The sequence below is a fragment of the Colius striatus genome, chromosome 11 (assembly GCF_028858725.1).
Source record: "Colius striatus isolate bColStr4 chromosome 11, bColStr4.1.hap1, whole genome shotgun sequence".
NCBI lineage: Eukaryota > Metazoa > Chordata > Aves > Coliiformes > Coliidae > Colius > Colius striatus.
The window spans coordinates 21,623,135-21,645,689 of NC_084769.1; the positions used below are offsets into that span (position 1 = coordinate 21,623,135).

The 22,555-nt window shown below is 40.3% G+C and overlaps 1 protein-coding gene across 1 annotated transcript in view; it reads right to left on the reverse strand.

The window, feature by feature from the left end:
• The window catches only part of STK39 (serine/threonine kinase 39), a 98,923-nt gene extending 82,738 nt beyond the window's left edge, over positions 1-16,185 (reverse strand). Inside the window, exon 1 of the mRNA XM_062004833.1 lies at positions 16,050-16,185. Within this exon, the coding sequence (XP_061860817.1) occupies positions 16,050-16,170 (121 nt within the window). The 5' untranslated portion in view covers positions 16,171-16,185. The remainder of the gene's footprint in view (positions 1-16,049) is intronic.
• Positions 16,186-22,555: the final 6,370 nt, after the last annotated feature.

The window sequence follows — 22,555 nt, forward strand, 5'->3', positions numbered from 1 at the left end:
TGCTAGATGCCACAGAAAAAAGGGATGTCCCAAGCTCCTGACACCCACCCTTTAGATATTTGTAAATATTAATAAGATCCCACCTCAGTCTTCTCTTCTCAAGACCAAACAGCCCCAGTTCCTGCAGCCTTTCCTCGTATGAAAGATGTTCCAGTCCCCTGATCATCTTGGTGGCCCTGTGCTGGTCTCCTATTAAATGTAGCTGATTTATGCAGACAAATTTTAAGTCAGTCTCAAATTCAAGACTAAATAGAATATAATCTATACAAATGGATGAAGCATCAGTATTTTTACTTAAGCTCTCAGATAGATCAGTTCTGTAGTACCCTAGGTAATTCTTAAGTGCAGTTCATGCACAGTGTAACTGCAGGATTCCTTTTGCATAGGGCAGAATGCATTTGTGCACATAAATCATGCCTGCACAAACGCAATCTAGCTTCAGTTTCAAGTCAAAAAAACCCCACAGGCAGTATTTTATGTAACAAACAAAGTATGTGTGCTTATGTACAAGCTTTGAAAGCTATGTTGTATGTTGCATGCAATACTGTGTAGCATATTTCTAGCATTACTACATATGTGTTATGAACTGATCAGTACTTCAGTAAATTCTATGTCAGCATTGTGCAGAACTGGTCTCCTCATTCTCAAAAAAATCAGTCCTGCTGGTGGCACAGAAGTACTTTTAGTTAAGAAATGGAGAAAGAGGAACCTTTAATTTCTTTCAGTTTCTACCTTTTATCCCACAATACTCTATAGATCTTTCAGTATTACTCATTTTCTTTCACTTCCATTAAAAATGTTACAAATCAACTCACTAAAGCTCATTTAGATCACTATACAAAATTATACATCTTTCTGAAACATACCTTCTTGATAGAAAACTAACTCATGATTTCTCTCTCCATCTTCAGATAACATAAACGCTTGTGTTCTTCAGAACTTCATAATAATCACATAAATACAATTTACTAACAATTTCTGATCACTCTGAGTTCTTAACTCAAGCTATGATCCAATCTCTCCTCTTACAATTCACTTAGATACTACCTTGTCTTGTCTTAGCCACTGGAGGACTACAAAGATGATCAAGGACGACTGGAGCACTTTTCCTATGAGGAAAGGCTGTAGGATATGGGACTGTTCAGCCCTAGAGAAGACTGGGGAGGAACCTCATCAACAGTTTTAAGTACTTAAAAGGTGAATGTCAGGAGAATGGGGCAACACTTTTTTCTGTAGTGTCCAGTGATAAAACTAGAGGTAAAGGACAAAAGCTGGAACACAAAAAGTTCCACTTAAACTCCAGGAAAAACTTCTTTCCTGTAAGAGTGAGGGAGCCCTGGCACAGGCTGCCCAGGGAGGGTGTGGAGTCTCCTCTGAAGGTTTTGAAAACCTGCCTGGATGCATTCCTGTGTGACCTGATCTAGGTGAACCTGGTTTAGCAGGAGGCTGGAACAGATCACCTTTAAAGGTCCCTTCCAACCCCTACCATTCTATTATTCTATGAATTATTCTAGTTCCCCCTACACTCATTAAAATAGTAAAAGCACTGGTTATATCATATGCTCTGATCTAAATAAATTATATTAAACATTTTGAGGTTTGTTATGCAGTATCATGTTACAACTCCCAGTCAAATCTGCAGAACAAAATATTCTGCCACATGAGAACAACAATCTACTTTTTTGAATACAGACTTCCTTCTAGCATCATAGTACAAGAAATAACTATCAATCACAAACTAATTATTCAGGAAATAAAACAAATCAATACTGTACAAGACAGTGAAGAAATTACATCAACAACTTGGAAAATGCAAAAGTCTTTCTTCCCTCCACCAGTGCACCGAGACATACTACATTGCATGAACTTTTCTGAAGTGTCTTCCTGATCCGAAGAAGAACAAACTATCATCACCAGTCATGATTCAAAGAGGTTTTAAAAAGCTCCACTCTGATTGACAAAGGCATTAAAGAAATCTTTGGCTAGAAAGTGAAACTATATATATTTATATTGGACATGGGCTTATTTAAATAGTGACTGTGTTCAGCTTTGAAAAGAAGTATCAGCCTAAGCAATGGCTTTTTGCTTTCAGATACTTCATTAGTAAGCAGATTTCTGCTTAGGGCCATACAGAGCTCAGTACTTGTCAGCTTGGTACAATGCCATCAGTGCATTAGACCAGACTGGAAAGCCCAAGGATGACCATTAACTATGTCTCAGGCATTCAAGTAAACCTGGCAACACGCACGTCGTTTGGAATGGTAGGAAAGAAAAAGAGACTATGTCCACCACCTCTTTCCATTTCACCTCTATTCCCATCTTGTCTCTCCCAACAGACACTGAAGAGTTCTGACATGAAAGCCCAGCCCAAGAGATTACTTTTTATTATTTTTTCAAAGAGGCTTTATTTAGTGCAACTCTATTGAAATAAGTGAAATAAATGAACTGCCAAAAATATAGTTGCTCTGTTTGTTAAGCACGTGAGAAAAACAGTAACTTACATGTCAATGAAGATCACATGGAATCTTGGCAGAAATAAAGCCGTGCTTCATTACTAGAGAAATACATATTGATACCTCATACAGTCTTGTCACATATTGCACATAGCCTTGCCTTTGAAGACACAGTAGAGGAGTAAAACAGTCAGTATCCTAGCTCCCATACAAGTTTTCCAATCTAATACACTGTATTTAGAGAAGAACAGTTTTATTCTGTGTTATCACACACACAGACTCACATAGAATCATAAGGGTTGGAAGGGACCTTAAAAGATCATCTAGTTGAGCCCCCCTGCCAGAGCAGGACCACCTAGAGTAGGTCACACAGGAACTCATTCAGGTGAGTAAGTTTAAAGTGCCAGCAGCACAGCAGGAGACATGGCTAGCAATCTACCTGATGGCCCCACATTTCAATACTGGAAAAGATTGAGAACTATCAATGACAAAAATAAGATAAGGCACATAACAAAAAACACATTCCTGCCCTTTTTTTAAGAAGGTACCTATAAAAGAATGTGTGTCTTTTGGGTAAAGCAAAGAGCTAAAGAACATAAGCATCAACTTTTAGAAGTGCTTCAGAAACACACAACCACCACAATGCTTCTCTCTTTGCCAGCTTTTGAATAGGAATCTGCACAGACTCCAAATAAACCTTGGCATTGACAATGAAAGAAAAGCGTAGATGTGTTATAAATTAAAGTGGAGTAACATCAAATATCCAGGCAGTTTATCTGTGTGTGTCATCACCAAAATCTTTAACTCAGTACTCTACAGTCTTGAGTCCTCCTGCATGCGAGTTGTGGAGCTCTCAGCGAGCCTGGTACATTACCAGGTCTGGTATGAGAGCATCTTCCCATTCATTAGCAAACCATGACAAGGAAATATCAGCATCACAGCAGGCAAGGAAAACCTAAACTAAAGCAGTTCACTTTCAGCAGGTGTTATCTTCTCCCTGACTTGTCATTTAAAATAGATGAGTTGTCTAAATAAAGAAGCTGAAAGGGAACTATAGCAACTTAAATTAGACCATCTAGGCAAACCCTGTATTACAAACATTACACAAGATTAAATTCCTTTTGCTCAGCTCCCCATCTCAAATATCTTCCTAAGAATTGTTACTTGTAAGTGAAAAATGTTTATATAAAGATCCATGATCACTACTTTTTCAGAATTTGCAGTCATCATAACTGGAATTTGCACTGAGGAGGTGTCAGGATAAGATTGGTGTGATTGGTACCTCCTGCTCCTGACCCCTGGTAATGTGATTAGCATAACTAATCATTTCATAAGGCAAAGAGGTATTTCTCTATAATTGAGTGCAACTCGTATTTATTCCCTTTCCCCTTGTTATCAGGCTCTGAAAGTCTGGTCAACAAAGTAGACAAAGCAGATTTCTCCTTCCTTTCCCTTCCAGCCTCAAGATTCCCAGGCACTAGGCCAATTTACTCTCTTATTGGCCTTAGAATCATAGAATGGTAGAGGTTGGAAGGCACCTTTAGAGATCATCTAGTCGAACCCCCCTGCCAAACCAGGACCACCTTGAAGGTCCCATGCACCTAGTCAACTCAGTGGCAATGATGACTCCATGACAAAATAGGGAAGCGTAACAACACACAGAGCATTGCCCACAAAATGAAGCAGTTACAAGTCTTGAGTGGGGAACATGGGCAAGAGTTGCTGCTGGACAGTGAGACTCGACCCTCAGTGGCCTTCATCTGCTTCCTCTGAGAAGCAAGTGACCAACTCACATGTTTTCATGGCATGTTCCAGTCTAGATTATTATTATTGTATTGATACAGCAATCGCATACTAAGATTTGACCCAATCTAATGAGGGTCCAGGTGATTAGAAACAGGAAGTTAAATTGTATTATAATCTCTCTATAACTTATGTGATTAGAAATCATAAATTAAGTTAGGATCTAGGTGATCAGATTATGTAAAAGAATATGCTGGCAGGAGCGTGAATCATTTTTTAAAATTCTCTGAAAGGACTTTTGAGAAGACCAAAACAAGAACTGAGCCACAGATAATAATGGCACATATATAAGAGGTATTATTATCTGTAAAACTAGCTCACAAGACAGAAAAGGGAGAAGAAAAGCCCTGAGGCACCTGAGCCTTTCTCCAGTTAATCTTGCTTAGGTAATCAGATCTGCACTGGCTTCCTGCAAAACAAAAAAGAACCAACTTCACAACATTGCAAATTTGTTAGGGAAGAAGTAACACAAAACGTGGCAACCAAAGAACTCGTGGTAGGCTTTTTCACCCATGCCTTCACTACTCTTGCAGCATAGTCAGCAGCACTGCTGCGTTGCACCCACCTGGCACACTGCAGGCAGGAGCCAGCCTCTTGTGCAGTCACATTGGGGCCATCGTTGTGCTAAGTAGAAATGTGGATATACTGTACTTGACATGAATGAATTCAAATCCCTAGGCATTCTGCATCTTCCCAACAACAGGCAAAACTTACAATCAAATTAACAGAACCAAAAGCCATAAATAAGAACACCTGTGTAAAACAGATTCCGTTTCTTGCTGGTTAGGCCAAAGGTTACACCAGTGATATGATATCTCACTTTTTTTAAAAAAAAAAAAAAAAACTTTTCTTCATCATTCATGCAGCACTACACAGGAAAAAGAAACAAATAAAACCTTGAAGTATGCAAAAGAGTTTTTGTTTTTACAGGATTTGACAAAACTAGGTGAAATTTACACACTTTTTGGGAGAACAATACATTTGTTCTTACCAGGTTAACACAGAAGTGAATTTTTCACATCACTGCTTAAACGTACATTTTTAAATGCTGTTTTTTCAAAAAAATTACAGGCTTCAAACTACCTGTTATCAAAAAGACACAGCAAAATCCTCAGGGCTTTTGTAGAAGAGGTGGTTTCTAAAAAAAAAGACCTGAGAGATCCTTCTCTATCTAATTAGTCCTCCACAAAGTAGGGGCATTTCATTTTTCCTTCGTTGATCTGAAGGAGCACAAACATTTCACTCAGACATGTGCATCACAAAAAGTAGCTTTTTTTCTACATTCATTTGAAAAGCTGCTAAAATAAACTTCCTTATCATTCAGTCAGCTGCACAACAAAAGAACGTTAGTTTAAATTGAGATTTATTACCCAAAGAAGCTTATCTAGAAAAGAAAGTGAAAGATGACATCATTCTTCCCTTGGAAATTTCTATGTGTTTCAAAGTTGTCTGGAGTTTTATGCTAGAGTGAACAGCCAACACAAGAGTTTCATAGGAAAATCGTAACACAATACTTACAGTATCAAAAAGACTGACAACACAATTTACAACTACATGTATCAGGATGCAGTTTTTACTCAAGGGCGAAGCCTCCCATCGGATACAGGAGAAAATAAAAAATTCAACAGAGTAGAAAAAGATAACTTTAATTACTTTATCCTCTGTCAGCTATTTAAGAGGGAAATTCAAAAAAGAGCACTAACCTGTATTTAGTACTGTTTGATTGCCTGTACATTTGCATTTTGGATTAGAGCAAACAGAGCAGTTTTGAAGTGATTATTGGCTCGACTTTCCTTACAAAGATTTAATTTGCTTTGAAGAGAGGGTCTTGTGTGTTCAAAATAAGCTTATTTTGGAGATACCTGAACTGGAAGTTCTGCTCCAGCTGAAACATACTCTAACCCCTGAAAGATGTAATAGCTCAGACCAGTTTCCTGGGCATTTTCAAAAAACAAAGGCAGATAGGATGTTTGCTCTGAGGAACTAGTGTCTATCCTGTTCAAAGTAGAACTTCAAATCCAAATACATTGTAGAGGTTTTGTATACAATGTATACAATGCATGCAAGTATTAACTACTTCACTCCCCTTATCTGCTCCCATTTTATCAGAAACTTGTAGACATAGGCAACTAAGATACTGATGAAATTCCAACATAGAACCAATTTTTAATGCACAAATCCATTGTATTCTCCATATCTGCCCTTATGTTAACAGGGGTGCTTTTGCCAGAGTTGCTTCCTAAATTTTAGATGCTCTTTCAAAGAACAAAGCCCCAACCAAGTATTTTTCTGCTGTTTCACACAAAGATACCACCAAAAATTGTTTAAAACCATGGAAACACAAATTCATTTAGGTTGAAATTGTCCTCCAGAGATCATTTAGTGCAATTCCCCAAGAGCATCAGCTAAAGTAGGTTGCCTAACCGGTATTTTAGTATTTCCACAGATGGAGACTCCATGACCTCTCCAGTCAAGTGGTTGTAGTCTTTGATTACCCTCACTGTAAAAATCTTCTTGTGTAACAAAAGATTGAGATTCATCATTTTTCTGTCCATTGTCTCTTGTCCTGTCTGTGGATGCTACTGAGAAGAGTACAGCTGCCCCTTCTTCATTCCCCTGCTATCATGTATTCATACATTATTGACAAGATCCTTCCAAGTCTTCTTTTCTCCAGATCGCACAGTCCCAGCTCTCAGCCTCAAATGAAAGATGCTCCAGTCCCATTATCATCTCTGTTATGACTGCAGGCTTATGCCTGAAGTACAAAGCTGAGGAAAATCTCCATCAAAAGAGACTCCTTGAACAGGTTTGATTGTCCAAGATGAGACAAAATCAGCAATACTAAGGTCTCTATCACTGTTTTGTAACTCCTTCTTATGTGCCTGTCCAAATCTCATACAGCATTAGTTTTCGGAACACCACAAAGAAAAGTCCTTGAGTAACATACTTTGGATAACATACCAGGAAGAAGCTACTATTTTGAGCTACAGTCTACATAAAGATCTAAAAAAAAAAAATTCAAAATAAATTACCTTTTTGTATTAAGAAAGGAAAAGGTTAGCCTAACAGTTAATTTCAATAATATCCTACAACGGCAATGGCATCTTAAAGCAAATACAGGTGCACGACTCTGCCTCAGCAATAAAGCTTTTACTTCAAAGTTCATAGACGTAAGGAAATTTCTTTTCTCTAGCACAGAACCAGTTCTTCCCAATAAAATCCAAAATAAAACCAAAACCCCTTTCCTATCATATGTTCTACTACAGTCTTTAAATACTCCGTTACATGGCCAGATATAGTTCCCCCTAAAATAAACTGCAAGATCTAATTTCTAAAGCATTTTAAGGAAAGAAACATAGATTTTGATTATTTCATTCTCCATCATTAATACAGAAACCATTATTCAATATGCATACAAATCTTGGCATCCGGTAGGCAAAATCTCACACTGGAAATGGCTCCACGTAACTACGCAATAACCTGATATCTGGTATTCAGTGTGGGATGAAAACTTACTTTACCAAGGTATCATCAGAACTCCACAGAACTCTGCTTAGCTCCACTTCACCTTATACAAGTAAGATAAATTGAAAGTTTTCTATGCTGAACCAGATTTCTTTCCTAGAAAAAAAGCTGTTAAAAGAGAATTACTGTTCATTTCTGAAGTAGCACTATCAACAAACACTGGTGTTGATTTAGTTGGTGTATTTTATTGTTTCTCGTTTAGTTTGAAAGTAAACACTTGGAACAATTCTAATACCATGAATGCATTATTTCCCAAGTCTTCCGGATGTTACCACACAGTGCATCATTCTCTTCTGAGAATGAAGAACAGTAATCTACCAAAACAAAGGCAGCATTGCTGCTACACTGTCATGAATATCTCTAACGAATACTGCAATGTTGAGCTACAGAGCTACTTCACCCCAACAAAACGTACCTGCTAAAATTTAAGCCTATTGTGGCCACACACCACATGTAAAAAACTTACCTATTTCTCATTCTGCTTCTCATGAAACAATGGAAGAGTTGGAACAATCTAAATGCTATCATATCATTAAATTTTCATCAGATGATTCTAATCTAATTCTAATGAAGTTCATATTATTAGTCTAAAGTGGCTGAGGCCACGTATTATTAGTCTAAAGTGGCTCAGAGGAGGGAGGGCGGAAATCACATCTTGGAATTGTTCAGAAGGATTCTTTTAAAATCCCATCACCTTCATCACCATTGTCAGCATCTCACCACTAACCTGGAAACTTTCTACAAAACAGTCACAAGTCAACTGAAGTCCACCTTAATGCTAGGAAGCATTCACATGCTCCATGAAGATTAAGCTTCTTCCCCTTTACTGCCATCCTCCAACTATCTATTCTATCCCGAAAGGCAACCAGCTCTCAAAGAAACTCTGACTTGACAGCATTTTCAGGAAAAATTAGGTCTCTCCTGCTCTGTCAGGTACGTGATTGCTTTTTTCTCATTGTATGCTTTCCTGAGTTTTTCTTATTACTACTTTACTAAGCAATTTTTTTTTCACATCGTTTTAGTCTAGCACTCCTAGCCTGCACAGGTTGAACGGTCTCCAGGTAGAAGCAGGTGGCAGAGAAAAGGAAGAGCTGTATTGCCACCACACAACCTTAGGGTAGGCAAGGGAGGACAGTAGCTAAACCCTACAAAAAGTGGCAAGAGACAAGTTTCTGATATGTACTGGTGGCTCAATTCTGGAGCTAGTCATACAGAACCATGACACAGTGACCACAGAGACTTGACAGAAGGAAACAGAAAAGTTCCAAAGTAAATTCTTCTCTCAAAGAGTTCATACCAGCATCACTTCATTCTGCCACTGCTAGATGACAATACTCTTACACCTACAAGTTTCAACCATGCGACCCTCATGCATACCCAAAGACACTCAAGCACAGCAAGACACATAAAATCCATCAGAGCGGTCAGGATTTCATCCTACCAGCAATGCTGTGCTGAAAAAGGGAGAAAATTAAAATTCAATTAATTCAAAAAAGCTAATTATTTGTTTATACAGAGTACACAGTATCAACTTCTGTCAAGTGTTATTTCCTTTAGGGAAGAAAAAACATTAACAAAATTTTGCCTTAATTTTAGGCACCAGTAAATTTCCTAGGGACATGTTTATCTCCCATGTCCTGCAAGCAGATTACCTTGCTGCTGCCACTGCTTAGAACTATCCCAGAGGCTTCAGTAAACCCGAGAAGTTAAAAAGAGTAACTAACTTAACTTGATTTTTAAGGTCCATTCTTTAAACACCAAGATTTGCTATTATTACTGGAAATAAAATCATTTTCTATCTACTGCTGCCTTACAGTTCTGAAATATTTTGGTAAGGAGTAAGGGGAGAGAGAGAGTGAGCCAAACAGGTCACACAAATTGAAATATGGTTTACATCATGTAGCCACTATATCAATCACCCCACATCTCCTCTGTACAGAGAGCTCACTAGTTTTGGCCCTCATGCCAGTCAGAACAGATGTGGTTTTGTTTCCATTTAACAAAGAGAAGCTCCATTTGACAAATAGATTCTGGAAAAAAACAACTGGTCTCTGACCTAAGGGAAAGTGATTCTTTACTGAAAAGAAAAAACACAAGACAAAACAAAAACAGTTAAACAGTTCTAATGTTTCAGATCAACACATGACTCAACCTAAAACTGCTCTCCCAGGTCTGAACTTGACCCCTGCTACCAAAGTACCCTTACAACGCTGGTCAAAAGCAGTGGTCCCACTTTGTAGATGCAAAGCCTTGGCTATTGTGTGACTTGGTGAGAATCAAAATCATGCACTACTTTGAAATGTCCACCTACTCGCCAGCAGAACTGCTCCTCTCCTAGCACTCAAGCAACTCCTGTGGAGATAGGACTTTCCAGATCTCAAAGCTTTGGACCTCATCTGTAGGAAGTACTTGAGTGAAGGAGAAGAGAGAAAGCACAGGGACAGGAGGGCCAAGCATAAAGGAAGTAGGCAGATTTCAAGTGCAGGAAAACACAGCATGCTTTCAGTAAATGATCATTACATAGTACCAGCCAACTGCCCGATGTGTTGATTACATGCTCCTCCTTTACCCTTCCAGTTAACAAATTAATTTTAAGATAAGCTCTTTTTGCTGGTTATCTGCAATCACAACAAACTCAGTGCAAAATACACATAATTTTCTTTATTTTCATGCCATTCAAGTTTTTGTAAAATAGAATTGATCTTCCTCCCAACAAGCCTGAATTCCAATTGCATGAATGATCTTTTTTTTAAGAGTCACTAAATTTTATAACAAAGTTTGATCACTGAATCATTTACAAAGCCTAACCTCTTAAAAGCAATGAAAACTAGTCTTGTCTCCAATTTGCACATTTCTACTGCAGAAAGTTCATTTTCATTCAAAAAAACAAGACAGAGCTCCCTTCCCCAACACTATTATTATCATGTCGAGACAAGGCAAATAATTAACAACTATAAGCTCTGCACAGCCTCATTAGCAGCACAGCACTTCAAGTGTTCTACAAGGTATTTTTAAATTGCACCATGACCATCTTTACTCTGATAACTGAATTTAAAAGCAACTCCTTATAGAAATACTAAATGGGCATTTAACATTTCTACAGTTTCTTCAAATGGTTATTAGTTGACAGAAAATCTTGACCAATTTCCCAAAACACAAAACTTCAGTTTACAAAATAATAAACTCTTCTTGTCAAGCTACAAATGTATTAATTAATGTTATGAAGTTTGCATTTAATATGTGCATGAACAATATGCTTAAGCTGCTGTAGTAACTTTTAAGATTGGTAAGGGATTTGCTTTGCAGCAGAATTAAGGCAGGTACATCTTCCTTTTTTACACAAAGTTTTACTGTAAAGATCTCTGGTAGTGTTAAGTGTGACATCAAATCATACAGCTTCTTATGCTTGAATTATAGGGGATTTAGAAACATCTCCACAAGAACAAATATCAGTTTACCATAGCTTTAGTTGCTACAATATGCTATTTCACTGAGCACAGTCTGATTTAATTTGCAGCATATACATAAAAACTACTGCAAAAGAAAACCCTTCAACTGGTGTTTTTCCACTAAACAAACAAACAAACAAACAAAAATCCTGATTAAGCACCAGGGTAAGAAATTTTGGAAAGCGTGAATGAGACGCAAGTACCTGATAAACAGAACAACACAGAACTATAATTTTTACCTCAAACTATAGAGAAGGTTTTCAAAACGCATACACCCTGCTTACAGACTTGAACATCAGTTCCCAAGTATCATCATCAGAAAGAAACCCTTCTACAAAGATCTCCGATAACAACAATTATAGGAGAGTCTATTGTCTGTCAAAGAATCATTAGAAATATACACACACCAGGGGAAAAAAAATAATAGTAAGTAAATAGCATTCCATAAAAACACCACCAAAGACCCCAGAGCCATTAATGCAATAGCAGCTCACAATAAAAACTGTAAAATCAGGAGGACAGTCTCAAATGGTAACCTGTTCCACCTAAAATCCCAACACATTTCACTTAGCAACACTGCCTTATGAGGCAACAAACAAGATATTTTTGAGCTTTAAGTTAAAAAGGCAAAACAAGATGAAAGCCTCGGTTCAGATAAGGCAACTCTTCTAATGAATTGCAGTTGGTATAGATAATCCATCACGTAGCAGTAACCACTTAATTTCTAGCCAAATTAATTTTCCAAGTCAGTTGCAGCAGAAGAGATGAAAATATAGTTTTATAATGAAAGCTAGCACGCAGTTTAATCACAAGATAATCCACTGCTTCTCCATAACAAAATCTTCCTTCCACAATTATCAAAATAGGCTGACAAACATTAAGATACATCTAGCAGGAGATTATCAACTCAATATAGTTTCCCAAAAAGAAAGTAAAGCCACTTGTTCATATCAATTTAAGAAACATTGTTAAAAACAACAGAACCATCCTAAAACATAAATAAAAACCAAGAAAACAACCTAGACTGAATGCTGCTTTGTCTCATCCATGCAATGTATGGCACATTACCACTTGAAAGGTACAAACACATTTTTAACACTATTAAACGTTCAGGTTTTCACGTTTGATTATTATTTAAACCTTCGTTTTGTGAATATTTTTTATTGCTACTGAAGAGGAAAAAAACCTTGCATATGTAAGTGACATTAATTCAGAGAAATCTGTTTCAGTTATTTCATGCAGGATGTATGGTTATAAACCCAAAGTGAATAAGAACACTCTCAGTATTGCTTTTATCAGCTTTTTTAAAATCCAAATAATATCCAGCTTACAAAAAAAAAAAAGCACATACATTAAAAGTCGCTGCACATTTCAACTTAATGCATTAAAAAAACATAAAAAGAGATCTCCCAGGTCTTTGCTAAATTAAATCTGTCTCTCCCTTAACAGCAATTACACTTCTTATCTCTAACTCTTACTGGAAGGTTGCTTTGAATCCTCCTATCTTACGTTAGGAATCTCCTTCTAACTTCCTGTTAGAAGGGACAGCCTGTACCGATCTGATTTAATGTAAGAATTTCTTCTTAAATCTCTAACCTACACATTTACAGACAGCAATCAGAACAGTTTATTCCTGCTCCAGAAAAGACTTGTATATAGGCATTAACAGGAAGCACCTCTTTCTTGCTTCAGATCTATCCATCACACAGCCATGCAGCAAGTCAAACAGGGAATCTGATCTGACAGAAAACTAACCCAGCTGAAGAACTAGTTCTCTGTGATCCTTTCAATAGCTGCCTGTCAGAGCAGATTAAATGTATCACAAAATCACATACCAAGAGTTTACAAAGAACTGGCTAGCCACCTTAAAAGTAAAACAAACATGGAACATCTCATAAGCAGCACTCCTTAAATCCAGCGTTTTCTCTGTAACAGACACTTGAGTCTATCAACCATCACAAAGGTAGCAATGGACAGAGAAGAAAGAAAAAAATGCATAATTTGAAATCCATAGCATATGGCCTTGGTTTCCAAAATAGCATTTGGCTAGACTGAGATGAGGAATAAGAAAAGCACACATTCTGACACAGAGTAAAAACAGAACTTCTCCAACCTTCTAAATCCACAGGATGAAGACAACCCTAATGACTAAATTATTTTCATTTTATTACCACCACCAAATCTTTTAAATGCCTCCTAAAACATGACACTGAAGTCACTCTGAATCTATGTTTTAGTTACCATACAATATCAATCCTGTTCCACTGGGGAGAATTATGATAAACCATCCTGCTGTACCTCATCCTGTGTACCTCTTCTCCTGTGAAGCCCCCAAAGATGCTTCAACATGTTGTCATTTAGCTGGAAAAGTGTTGTTACTCAACCCCACCCTAAAGAGCTACCCAGCTCCTCAGGGAGAGGTATGTAGTGTTTTCCAGAGGTGAAGGGCTCTGTTTTGGCAAGACTAATCACATTCATGATGTAATTAACTCTGACACGGCTGAGGCAAAGGGCTATAAACTGCTGCTAAACCAAGTTCCAACTGTATCATTCTCCACTCCCTCAGGTATAAAAAAAAGATGCTTTAAGAGTCCCTCTCTGGGTTCATTAAAAGCAACAACATTTATCCAATATCTCAGAAAATTATGCTCACATTTGCCCAAACACATAGAATTTACGAGGGTTTTTTTTGGAGGAAGTGGGATCTCCTATAGTTAAGACAACTCCTATAAGACAACAAATAAAAGGTGTTAATGAAAACAGACACATTTGACTAAGCACAAGTTTTTTAAATGAAGTGATACAAAATAAGTTTCAGTGAATTTGAGAGAAAGCCACGTAAGCAGCCTAAGCTTTGGGAAAGTTCAACTGAAGTTAGACAAGTTCAATGTGTTCAAGAATCTGATTCAATATAACCTGACCTCAATTTCCTCACTGAGCATTCACTGTAGTTAAATAAATAATATCAACATTTAATAGCACCAGTAGGTAACTGTTAATATAGTTTCTCTACAGATAGGCATTTGCTACTCAAATTTAGCATCCATGTGTACAATATATATATGTTTATACGTAAGTATTTAGAAATACTGTTTACATATCAAAAGATATGCTTTTAAGTGGAAAGAAGAAAGTAGAAAGGAGTTTCTGAATTAAATCCTTGCCCAGGCATTCTACAGGTACTGCAATTGAAAATAACTCTTTTAATAATCATATGACTCATATCACACCATAGACAAGGGTTAATTCAACACCTTGGAGGCTTCTTTTTACTTTAGAAAAGGGATTTACACCAGAGCAAAGATAGAGTTCATGCTAGTAGAGCTGGTTCCATTTGGCTAACTTAGATTCATTTCCCAGACCAAGTAAGACCAACTCCCCTGGCCAGTAAACCCATACCTATGGCAGGGGGTTCTACTGGCAGCACTCACTGGATGCTAAGCACCAGTCTGGTCCCCTCCAGGGACCCAAATACCTTCATCCTTCCTTATTCCCTCTTCACAGCATAGGAATGACAAACTGAAACACAAGGCACCACCTGTGTCAATAGAACGCGAGAATGTGTTTCATTTTAAGGCAGAAGTACTTTCCTTAACTACTTAGCTTAATGACGGAGCTGAGTATCCACCCAACACATGCAACTCCAATCAGTTAACATGTAGTTCTGGTTGTCATCCGCTTGACAACAACTAGCAATTTGTCTGGAATACTGAAGACAACCAACAACATCAGCAGGCAAGACTCCTGGATTTTTTTTTTTCATTTAAGTGGCCTCGTTTATAAGGAATAGCAATCACAGTCTCAAAGCTGGCCTTTGCCATCTGCACTATTTGCTAGAGGTTTAAGATGTAACATACAAATAAAAGCAAGTTTTCTCAAAGTAGTTCATTAGCAACAAGCAATATCTAGGTCAGGAGACTAAAAACTTTATCACACATTTAACAAGTCAGCTTTTCACAAAGTAATATTCAAAATAATCCAATCCAAATATATGAGATGGAAACTGAACACATCTGATCTGCATTAGCTGGACACGTGAACAAGGCACTGAAGCACGTTACCAGAAAGCCCCCTACCCAAAGGGACGGGGGGGAGGAAACCGGGACGTGTAGCACATTGGCTAGAGTGAAACGAAGCTGTAATCCCCCGCTGCCCTTATATGCCACTGACAGACATGGGGAGCTGAGCCGAGGGGCACAAGGAGATAGGAGCATAATTAAACAGCAAGGGAGAAGAGAAAAAGGTTTAAATACATATATTTAAAAGAAAGGAAAAAAAAATAAAAGGAAGTCATCACAATAGCAACATATCTAGGGGTGAGATTTACCTCCCCCACGAAACCACCAGAAAAATGCAGAGTAATCTAAGCGGACGCATGCACATGTGCGCATCCCCAGGCAGACGCACATATACACGCACACACAGAGCGCATCTGCAGAGTTGCCGAGGTCCCAGTGCGCAGCAGGTCAGGGCTCAGGAGGCGGCAGCCACCGGTGGCGGCTGAGGATGCGCGCAGCAGCGGAGCGCCGGCACCGCCGCGGGGCCGTGGCGGGCCGCACCGGGCGGGGCGCGGCGCGGCACAGCGCGGCGGGTTCTAGAAGGAGCCGCCGCCCCCCGGGGCCGTGCCGCCCGCCCGCCGCCGGGCGGGTAAAGTTTGCAGCAGCCGGCGGCGGCGCCACTGCAGTGCTGGGCGCATCCGCCGCAGTGAGCAAGCCTCAGTCTGCGGGAGGATGAGCGCCGGTAGGCCCGTGGCCGGCGAGCCGCCGCGGCATCCCCTGCCTCCGCCCCGCCGCCCTCCCCACTCTCCCGCTCCACTGACCGATAACCTCCTGCAGCTCGTAGGCGTCCCTGCAGATGGGCCAGCCGACGGCCGGGGCGGCGGGTGCGGGTGCCGGCTGAGGCTGCTGGACGTGGACCGGTGACTCGCCCTGCTCCGCCATGATGCTGTCGGAGCGCCGAGGCACCCAACGACCTTATTCAAACTTCCCTTCCAGCAACACCTTTGGGCCGCGCTCCCTCCCGCCCTCCCTCCCCGCGCAGCCGGCCGCCCGGCGGAGGGAGGAGGCAGGGCACCGAGGGGGAGGAGGCAGAGGCGGGCACCGCCGCCGGCCTCGGCCGCTCGCCCCGCGCCGCTGAGGGAGCGGGAGCGCGGTGTCGGGGCCCGGCGGCGCCGGCGGAGCGCAGGGGTCGCCCCTCTCGCGCGCCTCTGAGGGAGCAGGGCGAGCTCTCCGGCAGGGTGAAGGCGCCGCCAGCCCCGGGGGATCGCCACCTGCCCCAGAGCCTCGTAACCTACCGGCTGCCTGCCTGGCTGCATCTGCGGCCGTCTGCCCGACCCGCTCATCCCGCGGCTCCGTGTGAGGCTCTCCGCGGCTGGAAGCGTAGCGAAGTCCTGTAAAGGGCGGCGAGCTGAGCGTGTGCAGGCCGGGACGCTGCGGTCGGACCCCCAGGCCCCTCCGGAGGCCACAGGGCTGAGCCGGGGCGGGGGGGTTGTTGCAGGGAAAGAATGGTATGAAGGATGCCACATCGCATGGTGGCGATGTTGGAAGCACCTGTTAGGCTAGTACCGCAGGCACGTGGGCATCGCTGGAGCACAGCTCACCGGCTTACATATGGTAACTTGCAAGAGCATTGCTTTTGCAAGGTTACTTAAGAATGTGAAAAGAGGCATTTGTCTCTATCAGTGATGAGAGCTGTAGTCCTACAGACTGGTTAAGTTGCCGCTTGTCCTGAGTGGCCCTTTCCAGAGAGGGTAGCAGAGCCACATCACATCACCTCAGCGTGGATGCTGCCTCAGCTCATGCCACCAAGAAATATTGCCCTAAGCCAACCACGGCCAAGTGACTGAAACAAATATTCAAGACAAGAATCATAATTAAACTTATCTACTGCTTCCCATTATACAAAATGAGGTTTTTTAAAAATGGTTAGATGAAACCGCTGTTAATAATAGTACAGAATTATTGGGGGGGGGGGGGTGTCTTTCTACTGTCTTAGTACTGTCAGTGTGTATCAGCACGACTTGGCTTACTGTGAAATAATTTAGAAAATAGCTATTTGTGCAGTGTATAGCCTCACTCCTACTTTGAATGCTCTGTATTTTAAGATTTATAGAGGTCTGGAAGAGTGGTAAAAGATTTCTGTAGATTGTAAAGTACTGCTTCCTACTATAGCTGGAATTAAGGTCATTAGAACAAATGAATGAAAATACATGAGCAGGAAAGCTTTCAAAGTCAGCACTGATTAAAAGCAAAACTGAATCTCATAAATTGTTAGAAAGTATGATGAAGTGTGATTTCAGGTCATTAAAAGATACATATAACACAACAGGTTAGACACTTTATTCAGCCCTGGTTCTGTTCAGGATAATCATTTTTTGCTAACTAAACTTTTTAATATAGCTTATTCAGTAAAGACTTTCAGTTAATAGAAGGTTATTCCAAAAAGGAAAGCAACTTACTTGTATTTTGCTGTGCTGGTGAGATAGCTGAAGGAAGAATAAGCTCCTCTCCACTGCTTAACATTTCATCAGAAAGTCTATTGACAACATGCAAATATGGAATCATTTGTGCACTGAGCTTCCATTTTCCTCACAAGTGACAGTAAAGCTCACTATAGAGACTTGTAGCAGCTGAAAAAAAAAATCACACTTTTGTGCTAAACTAATGATTTGACTCTGTCTCATTTGTTAAAAGCTAGGCAATTAAAATATTTTCATATACACACATTTGGAATTATCTACCACAAAACTAAAAGTCAACAAGACTTGGAAGTATTAAATGGTCATTTAATATTAAGCCTAACGCCAAGGCTAGACAAAATTGTTTTAGTAGAGAAGACCTTTCTGCCAGCAATGCCATGGAAAAAAAAAAATGAGTAAGACAGCAACAGCACAGACCAAATCAATCACCACGGAAAAATGGGTTACTCACTATTGATGGCAAATGGCCAAGTTCTCCATCTGTACTCAGTTGCTGTGGGTGGTGGCAAGGGTTAAGGAGTGGTTAGTTCCCGAGCCATGAATTTCTGGGATGTTCTTGTCATATTGCTATCTAAAATGCTGGTTTACATCTGATACCATTGTATTAATTTTTGTCACAATTATTGCCCTAATCTGCCCAATAAGGCTACAACTTTGGGAATTTCTAAAGTGCACCTGCGCTCTGCAATTTGTTGAAATGAGCAGCTTTTACAGGAAAAACTTTCCAGGAGAGCAATTTTAGAAACAGTGGGACCTGGGGACTTTCCAGGCATTCAGGGTACAACTCAGGAAAAATATCAGAGCCTTAGGGTCTGGTACAATAATAGAAAAGAAAGCAAGAGCAAGACCTGGAAGCAGTTCATGTGTGCCAGCAGGGCAAGCTGCCTTTGAAAAACAGGTCCCCTGCTGGGGACAGAGGAGAAGAGCCCTGCAGTACTGAAGACTGCTGTTCAAAGCATTACAGGGAGCAGTTCTTCCACAAAGCTTTTCACACACAGAAAAGAACAGCAATCTGCAGATTTTGGAGATGCCATAGAAAGGGCTTGGGCTTACTTAGAATCACTAACCTCCAAATTGAAGACAGTTCAATGGTATGATCCTGTGAATGCAGTTTGTCCTTTCCTAGTGTGGCTCCCAGGAGATTGTCAGGGTCACTGAGTTAGGTCACCAAATGATCAATTCCAAAGTGAAAAGGAGCTTTACATATGCAATCAAAACTAGCAACGTTTAAAATTCTGTAAGCCACCCTGGGAGAAGAGTTAGCCGATGTTGAGATCTTTCCATAGTCCCCAGCAGTACCCTCTGCAGGCAGGAAGGAAAAAAAAAAGTTTAAAGCAAAACAACTCTGACTTCATTTCTAGGTTTGAAGGATTTAAACAAGAAAAAACATCAATGCTTACAATAACATTTCAGACCAATTAATTAGCTTTAAACATAAACATACCTATATACAGTCAAGGACAGGCATGAGGATTGTGGCTGATAAACAGCTACACTAGTAGCATGCACAAGGAATAACAGCCACCCACTCTTTTTTTTCTAAGTAGAAAGGCAGCGGATGCCACCTGGACAGCCATATAACCTCACATAGACTAAACCAGAGTGAGCAGGAACTATTCTCTCTCTTCTGTTACTTCTACATCAGAGAAACAACTCTCTCCCCAAAAATGGCCTTATATTGCAATTAAGACCATCACACGGTGTAGCATAGCTCTCTACAATTATGTATGTAAAGTCTGAAAGTGTCTCATTTGGGAGTGGTTAGGGACAGCTGTGCTTTCAATGACATTGTGAAATATAAAGGCTGACACAACAGCAGCTAGTGCTGATGGGAGTGGACTAAATGCATTCAACCTTCCTTTCTCTTCTAGTGAATATACGGTTAAATAGGTGACGTGCTCATTATTATCACTAGAATACTTGCTTTCATTGAATCTTGCAGCTTAGGTTAGTTTCTGCTCATACAAGTGTGAGAATCTTCTTGACAATTCACATTACAAAAAGCACCTTATTTAAGACACTGGAAAACTTCTGATTCAGAAGTCACTGTCAGCTATGTTCTTATTAAGTCTCACTGAAGCTAATGTCTATCAGAGCACAGTGACCTTACAAAATAAACCAGTTATTTTTCTCTAGGTTGAAAACCTTTAAGCCTATGCCGTTTCTTCCCCACCTCCTTGTAAACCCTTGCAAGCTGTTCCACTTCAGCAAATTTACTCCTTAAACTCAACTGGGAAGATTTTATATCCTGGATATTAATGATTGTTGAACCAATAACCATTCAACTATATTGTTATATAGTCAAATGAGCCTTTTGATTATTTCCTTGTATGATATACCCCAGTCATTGCAAGAGAAACTTCCATTGCCTTTCTGGTAAGTACAGTCAGTACCACAATACATGCCACTGCGATTAGTGACCCTTTCTGTAAGACACGGAATGAAGTACTGTTGTACTGTTCTCTTCCATGTGAACACCAGATTTTTTTCTTAACTATTTTCTTCTTTGACTATCCTGCTTTTCAGGCCATAGGTACATGTCTCAACTGCTCTGAATGTGAGCAATCTTGACAGGCATATTGAAGACACCACTTAAAGGAATAATGGAGTGTATGTGAGCATCCCTGCAGAGCTAGAGAGAGTAGATGCAGCCTACAGTCTTAGTAGAGCTTATTCCTCAGTGTCATGGCTGGCATTGCATGGTAGGAACCACCATTAAGTTTTGTTAAGTCTTCACAGCCTTCCCATACAGGTTTTTCAGATGAAACTGTGAGTATGCAGTTAACTTGCTGTTGCTACCAAACCATCAAAGCTGAAAATCACCATCTTAAAAATGACTAGCTCATTCCAGCAGCATAAGCTCATTACCTAAATCTTGATGGCACACTACTGATTATACTTTTCAAACATTCACAATTCAGAACTGCGATGATTCAGAACAAATTATTTGAATGAATTTAACATACAGTCACCATGAAGATGACAATGGACTAAAGATTATTGTTGCTTTTGAACTCCAGTTTAGTATCACTAAGACATTGTGGAGGTGTCTGCCTTACTGAGCCTTGTAGCAGGATTGAACTCTCTGTAGCTGTGAATGAATAAAACTCAAAGATATAAAAGAGTTCATCTAGGAACTTCCATTGCTTTCATCACCACAGGGTATGAGCATCTCATGCATATTAATAAATTAATCTTCATATACCAAAAGGCTAGGAAATATCATTATCTCAATTTCACAACTCCTAACAGAAAAAGCTTAAGGGATTTGCTAAAGGTCGTAGAAGAAGTCTGTAGCAAAACTGGGAATATAACACATATTTTCAAAGGATGGGTTTTCACGCTGCCTCTCAGCAGCACCAGGGACCTAATGTGGCTGACAGCTAGTTTCTGGTTTGGTTCAGCTGAAAACACTAGCTAGTTCACTGGGCAGCCAAACAAGCGATAAAGAGAAGTTAATAGGAGAGACATGAGATAAATGTGGCCAATAGAGGGGAATGGGATGTGCCACCATTGAAGCACCAGCACAGTTTTAGCTTTGTTAGATGGTCATGAAATGACATTAAGTCCAGAACAAATATCTTCATTATAAAAGGCTATTCATCATTTGAGTAAATGGCCCTAGCCTTTCCTCGTTTTCTATTTATAAGATTAGGGAAGGAACAGTTCATACTTTACTGAAAGCTACAAACTTCAATTCAGCAAAGTGCTTGCATTCTTAGGAACGAAACACTTTAGGACATTTTCCTTTTAGTCTTGGGAATGTAAACTGAAGTAATTTTATAATCTAAGTGTGCCTGTATAAGAAATTTAACCATTAAACAAAAACTTGTGATTCTATTTAAAATTCCCTTTTTTTTGTGTGTGTGTGTGATGGCAAACCTGGGTATGATGGGCAATGCTTTCTGGGAAATCAAAATGGCAGTTAAAACCAAAATAAACCTTGTTCATAGTTTATGCTTTCCTTCCAGTATTATGATATGCAAATGAGAAATTAAACTGTCCAGAGCTGCCGGCTAAATTTCCCCTGAAATAATTCAACAAAATTCCCAGTCCAACTTGATCATTATAAAAAGCTCAGTCTCCTATCTCTCGGGGCAGCTTGCTCTGCTTTCACAGGACTGTCAGAGCTCCTCGACCTAGGTCATTCTTGAGGAATGTTTAATGAAGAGCTCCTGCTTAAGCAAACCGTGTCAGGGAGCAGCAAGAGCTGGGTTGCCCTGTGAGGACAGGTGAGCCAGAAGCTGTGGGTGCCCGTGAGGCTACAGGGCCAGTAGTCACAGCGAGCAAGGGGCATTCTGGTGGGACCCCAGCCAGTCAAAGGGGGGAGGCCCAGGGACTGCAGCCAGGGACGGTGACAATTTGATGCCTGCTAGGCAAGTCTGTAGGGCCAGCAGGGGTCCAAGCTGCAGCTAGGAAGCTCAGTCAGCTAGGCAAGGTCAGGATCAGCAGCATGCAAGACTGGACACTACTACAGCATGGTGGGCTCAGGCAAGGGCCAAGCATAGCTACAGCATAGCTCACACGAGCATCATAAGCATGGGGGGGCTGAGCTTGAACAGAGAAGGCCCATCAAGGCTTCTCATGGCTCTTTCTTGCAACTTGACTGTTTTCATAGCACCCCAATCCAAGGTTACAGAGCAGCACCACATCCAATCTGGCCTTGGGTACAGAGAAATCCCTAGTAGAGGGGAAAGAGGTTGGAAAGCCAGTTGGTGTGCTCAGAGCCTGGCAATATGGACTTAGTGTCAAAAAGTATCAAGTGTTTCTCGTGTTGGGAGTGCTTGTCATACCCACTATTAATTCACAGAATCACAGGACAGAGCAAAAATAACGTCAGTATAGCT